Source organism: Rosa chinensis, chromosome 6, assembly GCF_002994745.2.
Source record: "Rosa chinensis cultivar Old Blush chromosome 6, RchiOBHm-V2, whole genome shotgun sequence".
NCBI classification, from domain to species: Eukaryota; Viridiplantae; Streptophyta; class Magnoliopsida; order Rosales; family Rosaceae; genus Rosa; species Rosa chinensis.
The window spans coordinates 54,691,672-54,711,678 of NC_037093.1; the positions used below are offsets into that span (position 1 = coordinate 54,691,672).

Below are 20,007 nucleotides of genomic sequence, written 5' to 3' on the forward strand. Positions count from 1 at the left end.
TTGTGACTGTAGATGGCAATGCTACCGCTGTCAATGACACTACAGGCTTGTTGTTGGGCCTGTGGAACCACTGAATCGTCTAAGCTGACAGCCACTAGTACTCATTATAGAGACAGAGACAAAACTACGCTCGGTTTGGTAAAATTGGACGCAGAGAGAAAGCTAGTTTTTGGAGGATTTGTGCAGAGTTTCTCACAAAGTTTGCCGCGGGGTTGTCTCTCCAGAGTGCAAGCTACATAAGGAGTTTCTACAGAACCAATGGAGCAGAAGTTTCCCACTGGTACTGAAGAAACGGATAAGGTATCAACTTATCTATTTAGGACAGAAAATGGGGATCTGGTGAATGTGTTTGTCCGCCACTTAACGTTATGGGTTATTGGAACATGATTGTAGACATACCTCACCGTGGAGGTGAAAGTCTCTAAAAGTTATATGGAAGCTCGCTGCTTCAAAGGGTCTCTTAACGTTTTCAATAATTGGTCACCTTGCATCAAAATGGTGCTCATGGATGCTTCCTTTGGTGCATTGCAAGGTTATGTCTGCTGCCATTGGCGACACTAGAATAGTGCAATTCTTGTGCAAATGACATTACCATTTCATATCATACGTCCTGACATGGTACTTTAGAAATGCCAAATAGTGTTCCTAAGTAACTGCTTTGGAAATCCCAAAGGAAGCGAGTTCTTAAACTTGCATACATTTCTCTTACTTTTCCTGCTCACCATTCTTTATTGAGAACTGATTCTACGGTACGCTGAAACAATACTTTGTAAGTGTAAATGATTGCGGACATTTCATAATCCACAGAATTATCTTTTTTGAACATCCTTGGTAAACCAGTCTAACATATCTTGATGAGCTTCATTAGCACTTTTGACAGCGGTCACATTGTTATCTTGATACCTTACAGTCCATCCATGCGAAACACCAGGAAATATTTTCACAACGTTGTCAATCTGTAGAAAGAAAGCATCAATTAATTCCGGTAACTTCATGTGATTTTGTCACATGCAGACTCTCACCCATTGCTTTTACATTTCTTAGGAATTTCGTGCGAGAGAGTACACATTTGACCATTCGAAGTTGGGAGATGCTTACCTTATTAGTAGATAAAGCCTCCTTAAACTGTTTCATGAGTTCAGGTGGAGTGCCGTTGTCAAATTGAGCAACCAATATGGCTATTGGAGTCTTAACCGCTGACATAGATGAACAAAGAAAACGAAATCACTGGATCAGTAACTTAAAGAAGCCAATGATAGTTCACTAAGTTTTTTTGTCTGAGATCAGATTGCCTGTTGCAAGACACTCTCAGGATATCAATATTTTTGAAAGTAGTGGTTTTTCAGCTGTGAATTGTGCAAGGGATTCCGTACCTTTAATATCATCAAGAGTGACACGGGAAGGGTGTAGCAAAACTGCAGCCTTAGTGTAATAACCCTTTGATAGCTCCGCAACTACTTTGCCTGAAGAGTTTCAGAAGTTAGAATAGTAACCAAGAGCTGATTAATCATGGCACAATTAATCAAACCAAGAAATGGACTTTCTTATTTCTACGATTCTAAACGTAAAAGGGGGAGTTAGATTTTTTACCGCCCCAACAGAACCCTGCAGCTCCTATCTTGGATACCCCTTTGTTCTTTAGAGCAGCAATTAAACGTTTAGCATCTTCAAAACCTTTGTCCTTAAAAAGAGAATGGGGTGGGGATGACAGAAGCAACATTCTTAATTAGTATATGACTGGAAAATATGAATATATAACACATTAACTCTTCTTCTTTTTTTCATAAAAGAAAAAAGATTCAGAAACAAACTGTTCCATGGTCCTTTAGCCAGACTGTCATATTCCTCTGAGTGTTGTTAGGATTGTATGGCTCTCCATAAAAGAAGTCTGGAACCACAACATGGAATCCAGCAGTGCTAGCAACTTTATCTGCAATTTTCCTAATAGTGACATTACATAGGTTCCAAAATGAGTAAAGAAAAATGAAAACCCATAACCATATAGGATGGGAAATAAAATCTCAAGGCAGGTATAAAAGTACAGTCGTTAAAGTAGACTAGCATGAACTTTGATAAAGAAGCCATGAAAGTAAAGGTCTTGGAAATGCACCACCAACGTACTATAAAAGTTGGACAAACTAGTGGAGAAAATTTAGTTGATTTTATAAGTGGGGAAGAAAACCAATGACTTAAGTAGTCAGAACAAATGACCAAATGAAAAGCCTATACAGGAAGTGGTAGATTGATCTCTATGTAGATAAGTACTAATTAACCTAATCAAATGTCTCCAAAAAAAAATTTGCTAAACATACAGTGCTTTCCGTCCATTGCTTTTTACACAGATATATATGCATTGCATCACAAGGTGTCTCTTCAAAGGCTAAAAGATAAACAAATAGTAGGCATAATGATACAAGAACAACAGGCGCTTTATTTAGAAGCAGATAGATGTAATCATACGACTATTGGACTTATTGCTGTATGTTACATTTAATAAAACTGAAAGCAGAATGTCAGAATGGAAGTCAGACAACAATCTCATATTCAAGAACAGAATTGCTTCATCTGAAGAGAAACCAATTGATCAAATAGCTCGAATCTTATGAAAAGCACAAAACGGATGTTTGACACTCCGTTTTCTTTCCACACACCCTTTGGCTCTTAATATGAATCCAAATAGAACAAACATATATAACCTGTAGAAACTAGAAAGCTACTGTGGATCGATGAAAAGCAGCCTAGTTGAGAAAGTGGTCATACCTTAAGTTTGGTGCTTCAAATCCTTCAAAATAAACCGATAAATCAACTGTTAGAACTTGTAATAACCAGGCACTTAATCCTTCATAATTTAACAAGCACCCAGATAGAAGAAAAGTTCAAATGTGGGGAATTACCGTAGACGTCAGAAGCGAGGATTATGGCAAGCTTGGAATGAGAAGGGCCAGTAACATAGGCCTTCAAGCCTCCAACTTTAATGACTGATCCAGCTCCTGAGGTTCCGTTAAGGTTCGGTGGATGCTCCAAGCATTGAGGACCAGACACACCTTGTTGCAGTTGCAGACACAAAGTCACAAAGAGTACATGTAATACGATGGTGAACATTCTGAGCATTCAAGCTTGTGATAATCCACTGGGTATGTATCTTGATGACACCAACTCCAAGTCAGAGCTACAGAGAAAGAGAGATATATATGCTGGGATCGATAGAGTTAGAGCCACACGCAAGAGCGTGCGTTTATAACCGAAAAGAGGGGTCAACGTACGTCGAATAAAGAAAATTCAAAATTAGATACTACAACCAGCTGATTATGCCGTTGTGACAAACTTTCATAGCTAATTCGGATGAGTGTGATTGGTCCTGAAAAACTTACCGGTTATTCTGTTCGAGCAATGGGCCAATGGTATGGTAACAAATCAGCATTTGTGGAAGCACTAATATGGTGTTCATTTTTGAACCTTCCAAAATCAAGAGAGAAATAATTATAGATTAGCATGGTAGCTTGAGAATAATGGAGGATTTTAGGTTATTTATTACACTGTCTGATTTCTTTCCAAATTTTTGCAAACAAAATTTGCTACTTGTAAGGAAACCCACTTCACAAGGAACCAGATTAATCGACTTTTAATGAAAATTTATGGGATATAAATCTATAATTGAATTTCTAGAAAAATTCATAAGGATCTGCCAAATCGTATTTATGACTCTCTAGGCCATAAAAATACCAAGTCAGAGAGATCTGCGGCAGTTAAAGCCAGATCCCCACTTCTTTCTTTACAACTGAAATAGACAGATGACCACTATTTCCACAAGAAAATTGACAACCCACTATAGTTTATTCACACTATATATCCTGAAAGACGTAGTATAAAAGGAACCGGCTGCTTTTGACTGGTGTGATGTTCAAACAGGGAAGTCGGAGCATTTTAAGGAGCAAGGTGTGAATCCAGATTAATTTATTGGCGCCAACTTTTCCATTTGATGAAAGGGAAGAAATTAAAAGGTCTAAATTCGTGGCTCTACAGATAATATGCGGTTCCTTTAAGATTGGGTCGACGTCGCAAAAGTACGTTCTCCGAAGATCTGACCAGTGGTTCCAAACTATCCGCCATATATAATTAATTCTCAGGGAAAATTCTATCAATATTGTGGGTCGCCATAACCAAATAATGTGGAGAAGAAAAGTCGAGCATTGGAAAAAAGACACAATTATTGATATAAAAAATATAGTGGTTGTATTATTTCTAATAATTTTGAGTTGAAAACTCTAGACAAATCCTGATGGAAGTGAGAGTCGACAGGTAGTGTGATTCAGAGGCTAGGTGGAGCCAGCGCTCAATTTAAAACTTGATCAATAGTGGAGTTGTAAGAGCATTTCCAACCATTTAGTCATAAGCTAAAACCATATGCAAAATTTGACTCTCCTAGTGTCATCACTATTCATTCAATTTTTCCATCTCCAACCATGTTTAGTCAAAAGCCAAAGTCATTTATTAAATTAATCATTTTAGAGAATTAATTAACTACAATATGAATTTATATATTATACATAATTATGTTATATAATTTATCGTCATTAATTGATTAAAAAAATTACCTTCGTTTTTTTTATTTTTGGGAATCTATATATTCGTGCCACGTGTCAATGCTATTCGGATCCGATATCTTATCTCTATCTCGGTTGAGATTTTATTTACCACGTGATAAGATAAGATTTTCTATCTCAACTTTATTACCGATTTTAGTGCCACGTGTCAGTCGTTGAAAGGCTGGTTAGATTACGTTTTTGATTTTTATCTGCCACGTGTCGTATCCTATCTTCATATATCCTTTTCCAACCCTCCATAAATACGGAGTCATTCACTCCATCATAGCTCACCAATTCACAAACACATCTCTTCTCATTTCAGAAGCTTAGAAATTCTGAACTTCCTTTTCACTTTATATTTTTGGTTCCTTGTTGCAATGAATAGGTTCGGGAAATTGCTGATGCAAGAGGAAGAAGATGCCATTACAAGAAATCGTCAAAGAGCCCTGGTGATGCAGGCATCTTCCTCTCATATCTTGAGGATCCAAGAGGAAGAATCACAGTGGGGTGGTTCATAGCCCGGGCGCCAATACATCGCAAGAGATCGAGAAGCTATGGATCGACGACTGAAAGCTCTATACTTCACTTCGCCTGCAGGTTCCAGGGCGATGTATTTCGCAGATGGTACAGAATGCGACCTCATGTGTTTGACCAAATGATGCATGATGTCGCCAACCACGATCCGTACTTCTTGCAAACTGATGATGCATCAGGCAGAGTTGGTTTGTCTATCGAACAAAAGCTGACTTGTACTATGAGGATGCTTGCTTACGGGCTTCCGGCCGACCTGTGTGATGAGTTTCTAGACGTAGCTAAATCTACAGCTTTGGAGATCTTGTCGCACTTTACTAGAGCAATCTGGAATGTGTACCACGATCATTACCTTCGTCGACCAACTCCGGCAGATTTGCAGCGGTTGCTCAATGTTGCCGACAAAAGGGGGTTCCCCGGAATGGTGGGAAGTTTCGATTGTATGCATTGGAAGTGGAAAAACTGCCCAACCTCATGGCAAGGGCACTTCACTGGTTATAAGGGAAAACCCACAATCATTCTGGAGGCGGTCGCATCATACGATGCTTGGATTTGGCACGCCTATTTCGGACTTCCAGGTTCCCTTAATGATATTAATGTACTTGGAATGTCTCCATTATTCAATGAAATATGCACAGGTGAGGCTCCTCGAGTTTCGTACCATGTAGGTGCTAGAGAATATGGCCAATGCTACTACCTAGTCGATGGGATCTACCCTAAATGGGAATCTTTTGAAAGGACCCGCCCCGGATTTCACCCCGAAATCCGAGGTAGCCCTGCGGGGCCCACTTTAGAAGAAATTCTACTAAAAATTTGGCGGAACTTCCTCTAAAATGGACTACCCAAAACCTGTAGAAAACATTTACACTTCTAAATCAATTCATCCTTATGCTCCTGGAGCCACCCTGCTCCCCAAATCAACATCATCCCAATTCATATAACACCAACCATAACTTGAATAACTTAAATCTCATAGGTAATCAGAGCAATTCTAACAGAAAGGTATATAAGGAAAACCTAATTCAGAGGCAGACGCGGAAGCCATGCTGTTGACTATGCCTCAACTCCATGTACGTCCGACCTCAACTAATTTCGCCTGCAAACTGGGCATTTGAAACTGAAGGGCCCCGGGGAAAGTACATAAAAACGTTAGCGTGAGTGGACAAAAATAAACAATTTTAAACAAAATGGATTTTTATACTTTCCCACAATTATTTCATTAAAAACTTTCGATGCATGCAATAATTAAGAAAACAAACCACGAGAAGCTCCGCTCAAGAAAAACCGACTAGCCCCGCTAGTCACAAATAACCACAAAGAAGAATTGAAATTCCGATGCTCGAGAAATAGGACCAGCCCCGCTGGTGAAATAGAAATCGGACTAGCCCCGCTAGTCAAGAACAACAAATAAAGGATATGGGGAAGAGATTTCACCATACGGTAATGGAGCCTCCCAGGCTCTACCTACCCTCGACTGCCACTCACACATAGATTGTGCGAGGAGGAGAACTAATAACCTCGACTTCCACTCACACATAGATTGTGTGAGGAGGAGAACATTACCTCGACTGCCACCCACGTGAGGAGGAGAATAAATCACCTCGACTGCCACTCACAAACACAAAGTATGTGAGGAGGAGAATAAGCTACCTCAACTGCCACTCACAGACACAAAGTCAGTGAGGAGGAGACCTAATCACATGACCCGCGTATGGTGAGGAAAAAATCATCGAAAACCAGTAAATCCATATAGCTTCCCCACATTTCTCACAAGATAAAATCCATGTAGTGAACGACGTGACCCCGCACGCCAAAATAGTCTCGAAGTCATAAACAAATGGGCGAGAAATAATAAATCACTATAATTTCCTTAGGAAATCCCATTTCCGATAATATTCCAGAAAATCTCAAAATCATCATTAAGGCATTCCCAATGCCGAAACCGAAAGTCGATAAATATAAAAGAGATAAATCGATAGATCAACGGCGTGTCCCACACGCCAAAAATATTCTCGGATCAATAATGATTAAGCAAGGAAGTTCAATAATAAACTAATATTCCATCGAAATCCCATTTCGAAAATCTTTTCAAATCTCAACTCGACGAATAGAATATGATTAAAAAGTAAAATTTTCCGGAAGTCACCTCGGAAATAAATAATTCGTCAAATAATATTATAAATCATAACCAACCTCTGAAAATCATTATTGAAGTAAAACCACGAGATAAAACGAATCAACCTCCGAAATTTTAAATCATATGCTCGAAAGGTAATATATTAATTAAATAGAGCATACTTAAAGAAATAAATGCATGCATCATTTATTTAAAAACAAAAGTCCACTCACAGTACTATTCCGACGATCACGTATACGAGTTCCTTCATCGAGCCGGAGCTCGGTACGTCGCCCTATACACGATTATATTCCGTAAGCGACAATTCGACAATTTAATACGAATTCCATAATCAAAACCTCACAAATCAACTCTCCACTTGTTCTCGGATTCAACCCAAATTATACCACTAATACCAATTCATTATCTTAAAGGTTCTAAGTCAGAACCGAGAGATATCCGACGGTCGGATTCTCGTAATTCATTAATCGAAACCCTAAACTTCGGAATATTTGGAAACAATTTCAAACTTCTCCAATCTTCATCAAAATCACAATTTCAAGCTCTACTGCAATTATAGAATTTAACAGGCTAAAAACCAAAGCCAAACACCTGACTTACGCGCCTCCACGCGCCATCTACAGTGTCGCCGGCAACCACCTCCGATGACCACCAAAAATTGGCAGCACAACCTACTCAACAGACCCAACAATTTTCTCAATTGCAACACAATCCAATTTTACCTTTAACTGCACGAAATTGGCCGGTGAAGCAAAACCCAGAAAATTCAAGAACCCTAGGATCGGGTTTTGCTCGATTCTCCCTCCACGCTGCAAATCGTGGCTCAAGGCTAGGGGGAAAATGATCCTTGGCGAAAACCGCTCCTTCGACGTCGGTCTTGTGGCCGGAGACGGCCGGAATCGGAAAAAATCGCCGGAATTCGTCAAATGGGACCGTCGGGCTTTTAGGCTTCGATCTCACTTTTCCGACCAAAACATCACCACCCACGGCCACAGCAGTGTAAAGGAGGTGAAGCCGCGTCGACCACTTATCGGGGCTCGCCTTCTGGTGGCCGGACGGCGCCGATCTCGACGGAGACAAAGGGAGACCGAAAGAAGAGGGAGAGAGGTCGGGGAAAGAGGAAAGAGAGAGTTACCTTGGGTTTCCGAAAATGGAAACCTACAGCGGTAACTTTCCATATATATATATATTTATTATCATGAACAGTAAATTTCACATTTTAAGCTATAATTTTCACATATGAACTCCGATTTAAGTGTACCACACGTCCACGGACTCGGTTTAACGTCCCCTACAACTTTCATGAAGAACATTTCCTCAAATTTTGGCCCGAACAAAAAGTTAACTTTAGGGCCACTAAAAGTACCAAAACAACAATAAAAGTAAGAGTAAAAGTCGTTTACAGTCCAAATGACTAGTAAAACAGTAATTTCAACTTCGGGACGTTATATCTTTTGTGAAAGCAAATAGAAATCCAATTACGCCAGAGCAAGCTCATTTTACAAAGATGCAGGAGTCATACAGAAAAGACGTGGAGAGGGCTTTTGGCATTCTCCAAGCTCGTTTTGCAATAGTAGGAGGACCCGCCCGTGGATGGGATAGAGAGGATCTCCAATACATCATGATGACCTGCATTATTTTTCACAACATGATTGTCGATGATGAGCGTGAAGAAGATGAAGATTCATCTATTGACCTCGATGATATCCCCACCAGACTAAGGAAAACACAAATATATGAGAGGTATGAGGATGATCATGAGATTGAGCGCACCCGTCCTGAACTTGAGGAGTTCATGACCCGTTACCAGGGGGTTAGATGCCCAATTGTGCATAGAGTCCTTCAAGGAGATTTGGTTAATCACCTCTGGAACATGAAGCTGCAAGCAAAGCGGAACCGCAGATGAAGAGATTGTATTTTCACGCTTTCAATAATTGGCAATGTGGCCATTGTGTGGTTTGATTGTTTGTGTGTTTATGCTTTATAATGTTGTGTGTTTTTATTTTATTGTTAGTGTGTTTATGCTTTTGTAATGCAGTGTGTTTTATTGTTATGAATAAAAGTGAGATAAAAACAAGTTTTTGTTTTTATTTGTTAACTATAAAATAAAGCAACAATTTTATTTCATAATTGAAAAACATAAGTGAAAAAGTACAACCAATAAAATATTTCTAATTTCTCCCCATCCATTGAGTCTCTTGAACTGGCACATAGAGGTCCAAGTTAAAGTCATCTTCACTATGTGGTGTATTTTCTTCAAGAGAAAAGGAGGGTTGACGAAATGCACCAGCACTAGAGCTTTGTTCCTCCCTCTCGATAATCTATGCTTGCTTCCTCTCCCAATAACTCCTTTTTTTTTGTGTGAAAATTGACGGATCCATTGTCATTGTGCGAGCATCATCCGCGTGCTGCTTAGCTAATCTGGTCTCCTCCCTGAGTCGCAGCCTGTATTCGAGATCGCGCTCTCCTTGGTCTGCAATCCTTTGCATTTGCAATAAGAGTTCACCTGTTTCGTCTTGCCTGGATTTTTTCTTAGCAGCCTTCTGAGCTTTTTGACCTGGGGGGCGTGCATGCACATTTGAAGAGCTTGGGTTGCTATCGTCCTCTGAGTTGATAGAGGTAGGAAAACTTGAGCTACCGACATTCATCCCCGGAGGATTGCTAAACTTTTTTGTATCCTTTAATATTGGCCAACAATGTTGAAACGTAAACTCCTCTCCTTTAGCTAAGGTACGATATATTGACTTAGCTTGTAATTCCTATAAATAAGAAGATATTAATCATGTACTATACATATTTATATGAAAGTCAATATACATAATATGCTAAAATAACGGTAAAATTAAACGTCAAGAATAAGAATGATTACCTCGTCGGTGGCATTATCACCACTTCCTCGAAGAAGTGCCGCTTTGTTAAGAGCTTGACGCCATCGAGCGCATGAGGGTCTAATCTTTTTCCAACGGCCGTCACACCCTCCTCCCAATCTAACCACGCCTCCGGCAGGCTTGCAAGTATCGTATACTTCATGTATACGCTCCCACAATTTTTTTTTCTCTTGACTAGTACCCTTAGAGCCATCTTCACCAACGGTAACTACAGCTATGCACAAGACTATATCTTCGGCGTCCTTCCAACACTCTTGTCTTGGGTTAGGCATCTTCTAAAAAAATTGAAAGCTAGCTAGATGAAGAACAATGGTGAAAAAGAATGAAGTTTGGAGGAGATTGGAGCTGTTTTGGAGTGAAAATTATGAAGAAGAGGGTTGGTATTTATAGAATTTGTTAAAGTTACTATTCCAACGGGCAAAAAACATTTTTCTGATTTTTTAGAAAATTTTCTTTTATTTTTTCAATTTTTTTTTGGGTTTAAAACACATTTACTTTATTATTAACCGTTGATTTTAATCCATACAATTTTTTGAACCGTTAGATTGGATATTCAGTATATATATATATATATATATATATATATATATATATTAACTTTTTTATGTTTAGAAAGATTTAATCTGGGCCTTTCATTTTAAATAGAATTAATGAAGTTGAATCTGGGCCGTTAGATTTCTTACCGTTGGAAGACTTCCGCCCGTTTTGCACAGTCGGGCCCCATGTGTCGGCTGCATCTCCAACGCGTGTCTCGCGCGTCAGCCACTGCTGTGCCGTTATTTTGTCGTCTTCTCCCTCTGGCGCGTCATCTTCTTCAACTGCAATTGCAGCACATGCAGCCGGGGCCCGCCGTTTCTCTTCCCTCCCAGCTTTGGCTTTCGTTCTTCAAAGTTGAGTCATTTTGACTCAGCTTTTGGCTCAATCGCCAAAATGGCTCCACATGCTCAGCCGTTGGAGATGCTCCCCACAAAAGCCAAAGCCAAAATGGCTTATGACTCCAGCCGTTGGAGATGCCCTAAGGGACCATGATCGGTGAGATCGAGCAGCTTATATCTCGCCTAGGTGGAGATTATTTGGGTTTTGTGGCTCTATACAAGCAAAAATTTGGAGATGGAGAGTTACATATTGAAAATGAGACACAACAACATAAGAATAGTGTTTATTTTCTTCTCACATCACATCCCCTTAACTTTGGTCAATGCTCACATTCATTTTTAAAAGCAATCACTTTTGATCTAGTGACATCAGCATCGCTTATTTTGAAATTCATACCTCATAACTTTTTATAAAAAAAATTTAAAAAGAAATTCTCTAAAACCATGATATCTACACAAAATCGTGGATTACCCAATCAAATATTCTTAATTTCTCACCTAAATTTTCCCATGTACCTTCAAATAATGATTTTAAAATACTTCTCAAATTGATGAACTAAAAATCACAACGCATTTTATTTTGGGTTTTTTTTATTAAGTTTATATCGACACGTCATTGATACTCAATCCATAATGGCTATTACATGGGTGTGTGTGTTTGGTGGGGTGGTAAGGCTTTGGTCTCATATATAAGAGGTCAAGAGTTCGAGCCCCATCAAGGGTGGGAATGGGGTGGGGTATTTTTTTCTTAAAAAAAAAAAAAAAGGGCTACTATTAATTAGACAGACAAGAGGTTGTGGGGGGTACCATGGTAATACATAGGTATACACCACTCATTATATATTCACTCATTCAATGCTCACTTAATAAAAGCGAGCATAAAAGCTATGATAGCAAATAGGCAAAGTAAAACTATACACTGATTAGTTTTGCACAATGACCAAAATATCGATGATCAAGGAAATATTGACCATTTAGAAAATGAAAATTTCGAAGGAAATTTCAAGAAAATATGGATATCAATAAAATTTCGACAAAGCCTATGGAAACTTGGAGAAAAACATAAAAATTTTAAATGAAACTTTAGGATACGTCTAGTTGATCAATAATCTACTTTATTTCAAAGATATATATATATATATATATATATATATATATATATATATACAGATTTTATCCAGAGCGGAGTTCCACTTTGAAATTAACGTGTGAAGTTCGAGTTTTTGGTCACTTTTCGGTCGCATATCCACATCTTGACCGTTCAGTTATTAGGTACTAGTGTATAGATCATCTCTGCAAATTTTCAGCCAAATTGATGATCGTTAAGGTGTCTAACTCACTTAAACTAATGGACGGACTGAATCTGTCAACCTGAACCGTACTAGCTCTAAGGTAGTTATCAATGCCTTCACGATCATCGTTTTGGCTGAATATATATATATATAGGGCTTCCACTAAGGGATCCATTTTTTTGGTCTTTTATAGGGATAGACATTAAACCAACTTTTCGATCATATTTTCACATCTTAACTGTTCAGTTTTTAGATCCTAATGTATAGATCACTTCTGCAAATTTTCAGCCAAATTAGTGATCGTTATGGCATCCAAATTGCAATTTACACGAACGGACCGAATCTGTCGAACCGGAACCGTTCGTGTTTATAATGGTAAATTACAGTTTTGGATACCTTAACGATCATCAAATTGGCTGAAAATTTGCAGAAGTAATCTATACATTAGGACCTAAAAACTGAACGGTGGAGATGTGAAAATATGATCGAAAAGTTGGTCTAATGCCCTATCCCTAGAAAATACCAAAAAAAGGGATCTCTCACTAGAAGGGCCCTATATATATATACAGATCCTATCCAGAGCGAGGTTAGGGTTTAGGGTCACTTTTCGGTCGCATATCCACATCTCAACCTTTCAGTTTTTAGTACTAATGTATAGATTATCTCTACAAAATTTCAGCCAAATTGATGGTCGTTAAGACATTGATAACTGCCTTAAAGCTAGTACGGTTCAGGTTAAACAGATTCAGTTCGTCCATTGGTTTAAGCGAGTTAGAGACCTTAAAATTTGGCTGAAATTTTGCAGAGATGATCTATACATTAGTACCTAAAAATTGAACGGTTGATGTATAAATATACGATCGAAAAGTGATTCTAAACTCTAACCTCACTGTGGATATATATATATATATATATATATATATATATATATATATATCCCACTAAGGGATCCCTTTTTTGGTCTTTTATAGGGATAGGGCATTAGACAACTTTTATGTGATCGTTTGGCATTCAACCGTTCAGTTTTTAGGTCATAATGTGTAGATCATTTCTGCAAATTTTTAACCAAATCGGTGATCGTTAAGGTATTAAACTAGATTAAATCAATAGATGAACCAAATCTGTCAAACTTGAACCGTTCATACTTATAATTATAAATCACTGTTTTGAGCTAAAATGCCGTTCCAAAATGCCAAGAAATTTTGGGCTAAAAAATCTCCTAGGTCCCAGATTCAAACCCTAACAGAATTGGGCTCATGCACCTGTTGAAAAGCCCTAAGAAGGAAGGCCCAAAAGGCTCACAAACTTCTCCCCTGGGCACCCAGACCGTCCCTGACTTCGACCCTGACCTCTGCTCCACCGCCCTTGGCAGGAGAAAGATCATCCCGGTCACACCAACACAACACCCCTGGCTGCCATCGGCAGGAATGCATAGCCCGTCCAGACCTAAAGCACTGGTTGCTCTATTATCAGATCATCCCCTCGATCTGATAGAAGGAATCCGGACAACAGTCGCTCCCACACACCGAAAAAATGGGCTGAACTCCGACTCCTCTTAAACCTCAACCTCAGCCACACCGCCACCAAACCAAAGCCGCACACCGATGACTTGAGCAGTGCCCGAATTGGCCGAAGACGCTTAACTCTGGGTGCAAACCTGATTTGGGAAAGCAACACAACCATAGCTTCTTCCCATTACACAAAACACGATCAGAATGGATCTGAACAGGAGAACTTACCACAAGCCGAGATGTGAACCACAACCCGATACAGGGCACGACGGGAGCCGTGTAGGAAAAAACCGACACTGAGGGCGGCACCGGAACAGTACTCTCAACCCTAGCAAAGCAAGCCCGTTAGGTATTTTCATGCAAAAGTTATCTCTATTATATCGTATAAGACTATGCATCCCCTATTCTCTCTTCTCATCACCTTCACAAACATGGCTCAAAATGGTGAGCTCGATCAGCAAACTCGTCCTGTAACAAACCCAGATCACCGGATGTCACATTATCGGATCAAGCTCTGGCGTTGGAAGCTCCCAATAGCCCTCCTAGGAGGCAAGAAGTCTCGGCAAGCCGCATGGTAGTTAGGACGTTAAGAAAAATCAGACTGAGTTGGCTGAAGAAGCTCAAGCAATCTTACAAGAACATAGTGAAGGACCTCATGGAAGCTGGAGCGAGCTTCGAAACGTTTCAGCAGAGGCTCTTGAAGGAGACTTCATTTGCAATTCCGATGGGAGTTTTCTCTTTCTAGCTACCCCACTATTCCCGGATTGGATTTTACATCTAGAACTATATTTCATCATGTTCATCAAGTTGATGATCAAGTTAAAATATCATGTTGTAGAAATTAAAAAAAAGTTATTACAGACTTATAGTAAAACTCCTATAAATTAATACTGTTCGGACTAAAAAATTATTATTTTAAAAAATCCATTATATGAGTAAATAAATAATTTATTGTTTTAGGGAATTAGAAATTGAGAGATAATCGCTGTGTATTCTCATTGATAATAGGGGCCTCTTTATATAGAGGATTACAATGCATAGAATCTCAATCATACAAGGAAAGTAATTCTACATTGATTAGGATTCTAGATCCTGCTAATTAAATCATATTACCACTAGGTCAAGTAACCTAGAGTTTGGGCTAAACACAAATTAGGTTTTTCTTGAACACTCCCCCTTGTGTTGCCCAAACACGGTGCTTCTCTCGTTGCCTCGTTAAAAACCTTGCCGAGTAACAAAAACCCAGTGGGACAAAAATAACCTCGGTCGAAGGGGAAAAAAAGCACAACACACCCTTCACGTTTCGAGGTGAACATGTAGACATCTCCCCCTGATGTCTACGCCTCCCCCTGATGACTACGATCATGGGAGTTCAGATAATTTCCGCAAGCCAATTTTTGCCACATGTTTCTCGAACGTGGATTTGGGCAATGACTTAGTAAACAAGTCTGCCTCACTGTCCTCAAATTGAATCTAGCTCACTTTGATCTCGAGGAGAGTCTGTTGTTGCTGATTGTGCTTGGTGTTATCGCTTTTGATGTAGCCTTGCCTCATTTGTTCAAAACAAGCAGCATTATCCTAAATGCTCGTAGGCTCATCTGTGGTAGACTTCAAACCACAATTGTTCGAACATGCGTAATTATGAATCCAATCCATATTCATTCACGAACCACTTCATGAAGAGCAATGACCTCTGCATTATTCGAAGATATAGCGACTAGGGTCTATTCTGTAGACCTCCAAGATGTCACAGTCTTTTCCCATGGTGAACACTTAACCGGATTAGGAATGACCTTTGTGTGGGTCAGAGAGATACCCAACATCAGCAAAACCTTCTAAAACACATGTCGTTTTGGGATGGGGATAATGGACGCAAGCCAGGGTTGGCAGCGTACCTGGTGTGTGATGGGTCCGAATCCATCATCTCTTCGTAAGGATAGAACAAGCCCATATCACTCATACATCTCAAGTATCGAAAGATATCTTTTACACCAATCCAATGGCGTCGCGTTGGCGCAGAGCTATATCTAGCTAACAAATTCACAACATATGAGATGTCCAGTCTTGTGCATTGGGATAAGTACAATAATGCGCCTATTGTACTAAGTAAGGCACTTCTGCCTCTAGCACATCTTCGTCATCATCCTTTCGACGAAGAGGATCCTTTTCAGGATCAAGACTACGGACGATCATGGGTGTGCTTGAAGGCTTGACCTTGTCAAAATGCCTAAGCATCTATCGACACGATGCTCAAGTTCCAAACTGAGACATAATCGTGTTTTCCCAAAATCCTTCATCTCAAACTCGGATTTCAAGTGTTCAGCGGTTTCCCTTAACTCTTTAAGGGCTTCTAATGAAGATCATGTCCAACATGAACAGCGATAGAATCCGAAACTTGTTATAGAAACGCGTGGGCATATCCCTTCCCAATCAAGTAGTCACTTTAGTGAGCATTTCAACCTCTTTGTAAACGCGCTCCATGGTCTAGAGCCACCTGACTTGGATAAATGAAGTTCGCCATGAACCTTCATGTATATTCCGTATCTAGATCCCTATAGAGATACGTAGTGACCATATTTGTAAGCTGCATGTTCAGTTATTCGGAAACTACCAAACTGACAGGGTAGTGCAATGCAATGACATCCATTACGAGAGAATATGTCTCATCGTAGTCGATTCCATGGCGTTTTGTGAGAAGCCTTACGCCATAAGGCGAGATTACCATCTCTTTTTCTCACTACGCTTTCTAACGAAGACCCATTAGTCAACAGGTTCGATGTTAGGAGGTGTTAGCATCTCTAGCTCGAAAACCATCCTCTTCGTTAGAGAATCCATCTTAACCTGGATCGCATCTTTCCATTTAGGCCAAAAACTCTCTACGTTGGCATTCATTCATCAACGGAGCGTGGTTCGATATCATCTAACTCAAAAACTCATGCGCAACAAAATATGCAACTACATCATCAATTCTGATGGAGTTTCTATCTCACGTCTCATGTACACTAGTGTAATTTTCATAGAGCTCTATATTCTCAGGAATAGGTTCTGACGTTGAGGCGTCCCCCAACGATAACCATAACCTGGAAGATACTCATGAGATGGATTTTGAGTGTCGATGATCAAAGGATTGGAATGTGCCAAAGTATCCTTCGAACCCACGGGCCTCCCACGCATCCTAGCTGGGGCCATGGCCTGTAAAGCCAGAGTGCCACTCTCTTTGGCGTTGGCGCCATGCCTACCTCCGTGTAGGGTGGCGCTACGTCCTCTCGTAGGGACGTCCTTCCTTGCAGACATGTTTACAGCATATTTTTGTGATCTCGTCACTTTAATAGGGATCGAGATGAGACATAGTGGGGACAGGCCACGACAATTTCTATCGTTCCTGTTGAACATTCGTGTTCTTATCTCCCCCGAACGACGGGAAGACTGTCTCATCAAAGTGACATCCGCAAATCTAGCAGTAAGGAGATCGCCTAGCAAGGGCATTAAGTGGCGGATGATGGTTGGAGTCTCAAATCCAACGTAGTTGCCCATTCATCTGTAAGGACCTATCATAGCGCGCTGTGGCGGCGCAATGGGCACATAAATAGCTCACTCAAATGTGCGTAAGTACAAAATACGTGTACCCAGTCACTAGCTGTAACGCATAGGTACATTGAGTGGCGGTAGGTCATAGACGAATTAGCATAGCTGCATGCGATATTGCATCACCCCAAGCAGATGTAAGAAGATTGGTGCGCATTACCAATGTTCGGACTACCATTGTAGTCGTTTCCGCGAGACCAATTGGGTGTGTACATGGGAATGTGATGTCCAACATCAAGCCCATTGCAATATCCATCGAAAGTCTTTCGATGTAAACTCTCTAGCATAGTCAAACCCAATTGACCAAATAGGATGATTCGGGGAGTGAGCCCGTTGTCATATGATATGTGCAAGGAGTGTAGCGTAAGCAGCATTTATAGGTGGACAATGGCACAACACATGACCAGCGTGTTTGCGTGTCAACCAACATCATGAAATATTTAAGCGTCCGCAAGTTGGTTGAATCAATCCACAAAATCCCTACGGATTCTTTGTAAGAACAGAATGAGTATTGTCATATCCTTTGCAGAGGACGGTCTCAGTCCTAATTTCCTTAAAGAACGGGCTTTGTAAAGATGTCCGTGTGAAGTCTTTGTAGACGAATCATCATATCATGACTAGGATGATCTATCCTGTCGTGACAAAGCCAATATGTGTCTAAATCCAAGAGATCTTCTCTCATAACTTTATTGGATTTAATAGCTCGAATAGTGACATAAAGTCCACTAGAGAGACACATAAACTTCTCTAAGATGCATCTTTGTTCGCAATCATTAGAGGTAATGCAAAGGAACTCATTTCCGTTCTCTACATGCATTTTCGCATGGAATTCGTTGGCTATTCATAGGTGTGATTTTCCCTATGAGCGTAGAGAGCTTTTGCGACAATAATCAAGGTGCCTTTTGGCAAGGGGAACTTGGGCTATTCCATGTCCTTGAATTAATATTGATGGCCTAGCCATCGTAGTCACAAAGTAATATGCTTAGAATCAAAATTGAGTCATAATGAAAAGAACTCGAAATTTTATTCATAAGCCAACGGAGTACATCATTGTTTCTATGATCAAAGAAAATCTAATCCAATAAAAAGTAATATGGCAATCGCCTACATCTCTTGGAAAATAAAAAGACTTAATCAAAATCGTCAGTTTCTGGGTCTTGATCCTTGTAGTCTTCCACCCTTAGATCTAGATCGCCATCTTGATCTTCTTGTGCCATGTAATTTTCTTCCCTTGCTTCACGATACGTCTTGTATGCGTTTGCAACATTCTGGGGTGCGGTACATGATTTGGCCCAATGTTCAGTTGATCCACATCGAAAACAAACATCATTATGGTCAGGCTCCCTTGATTGAGGCGCCATTGGGGCGCGATTTGGACGACCTATCCTCTTGGTGGCGTTACCACCATGGTCGAAGGCTCCGCCTCTCTCTCTCTTCACACGTTGACCTCCACGGTTCCGTGCACGCCTCTCTTGGCGATTTCCTTCCTCTTTAGGGCGAACATATGGACCAGAATGTCCATAATTGTCCCTATCCTTAGGGTTTCGCTCCTTGCATCCTCTATTGGGGGCGCGACTATAGTTAGACTCCGGAATAGGCTTAGTTCCCATGGGTCTAGCATTATAGTTCTTCACAAGGATATTATCGTGCTTTTCAGCTACGTTCATGGCTCCAATGAGCTCATGAAACCTTGTGATACGTCCTGCATTGACATCAATCCGATAATTCTTTGAAATCATTAGTGCAGAGACGGGGAAGGTAGAGAGAGTCTTCTCGATCAACATCGTATCAGTTATGGCTTGGCCACAAAACTCCATCAGAGACTTGATACGAAGAGCTTCCGAGTTATAATCAAGCACATACTTGAAATCACAAAAGCGGAGGCTATGCCATCGCACTTCTAAATCAGGAAGCAGGGAGTCACGAACGTTGCCAAATCGCTGCTCAAGTTCTACCCATAGCTTTCTTGGGTCTTCCTCATTGAGGTATTCATTTTGGAGCGCGTCATTCATGTGCCTTGTCATGAGAATTATGGCTTTAGCTTGTTTTGCTTCGAAAGCAGTAGCTTGCTCAATGGAGAGCACGTTCTGACCAGGCTCTTGGATGGCTCCCAGAAGTCCATCAGCCTTAAGATGTTGGCGCACATCTCGGACCCACCTATGGTATCCTGCGCCAGTTGTTTCTAGTGGAACGAAGTTCAACTTGTTCAGGTTACTCATCCTGAAAAACAACACAAGATTAGGGTTAGTTTCGGAGCGAAAAAGCTACCATGAAAAACTATTAAATTTTTGAGCGTAGTCGCTTCCAAGAAATTAGGGATTTTCTGAGCGTAGTCGCTTCCAAGAAAATCCGATTCCAAGAGGGGTTTTGGATTAGATCGAAACAACGATGTATGTGGTCGATCGTTTTCTTCTCAACAAACTTTAAGTTTGGAGGACTTTACAAGCTCCAAGCTTGGAGTGAGCACGAACCCTCACAGTTCGGCTTTTGGTCTCCCCTATAAAGAAGAAAGGGGGGTAGAAGAAGGGATGTTGGAAGTCCCCGAGAAAAGAAGAAGAAATTGAAAAACTTCAAAAACGGGAACTTTTAGAAAAATTACCTT

The 20,007-nt window shown here is 40.3% G+C and overlaps 2 protein-coding genes across 2 annotated transcripts; one reads left to right on the forward strand and one right to left on the reverse strand.

Annotated features, from left to right (window-relative positions):
* Positions 1–563: 563 nt before the first annotated feature.
* Positions 564–3,212, reverse strand: LOC112174518 (endo-1,3;1,4-beta-D-glucanase). The gene is made up of 7 exons (XM_024312300.2): positions 2,895–3,212; positions 2,761–2,782; positions 1,812–1,941; positions 1,591–1,681; positions 1,374–1,463; positions 1,099–1,196; positions 564–956 (listed from the first exon to the last, which is right to left on the reverse strand). Exons 1-7 carry the CDS (start codon positions 3,109–3,111, stop codon positions 810–812), a joined length of 795 nt encoding a protein of 264 aa, XP_024168068.1. The 5' UTR covers positions 3,112–3,212; the 3' UTR covers positions 564–809.
* On the forward strand, positions 3,137–9,160 carry LOC112171583. The gene is made up of 3 exons (XM_024308745.1): positions 3,137–3,229; positions 4,972–5,755; positions 8,718–9,160. The coding sequence occupies exons 1-3, from the start codon at positions 3,137–3,139 to the stop codon at positions 9,158–9,160; spliced, it is 1,320 nt and encodes a 439-aa protein (XP_024164513.1).
* The last annotated feature ends 10,847 nt before the right edge of the window (positions 9,161–20,007 follow it).

What these genes read in the sequence shown, in the direction of transcription:
- LOC112174518 (XM_024312300.2), bottom strand. Translation starts at nt 3,111, where the DNA reads ATGCTCAGAATGTTCACCATCGTATTACATGTACTCTTTGTGACTTTG. An exon ending in CCTCGCTTCTGACGTCTACG is followed by an intron (nt 2,783 to 2,894) that starts GTAATTCCCCAC and finishes TTTATTTTGAAG; the next exon opens with GATTTGAAGCACCAAACTTA. An exon ending in GGCTAAAGGACCATGGAACA is followed by an intron (nt 1,682 to 1,811) that starts GTTTGTTTCTGA and finishes TCTCTTTTTAAG; the next exon opens with GACAAAGGTTTTGAAGATGC.
- LOC112171583 (XM_024308745.1), top strand. Translation starts at nt 3,137, where the DNA reads ATGTATCTTGATGACACCAACTCCAAGTCAGAGCTACAGAGAAAGAGA. An exon ending in TTAGAGCCACACGCAAGAGC is followed by an intron (nt 3,230 to 4,971) that starts GTGCGTTTATAA and finishes TGCAATGAATAG; the next exon opens with GTTCGGGAAATTGCTGATGC. An exon ending in ATTCAATGAAATATGCACAG is followed by an intron (nt 5,756 to 8,717) that starts GTGAGGCTCCTC and finishes CTTTTGTGAAAG; the next exon opens with CAAATAGAAATCCAATTACG.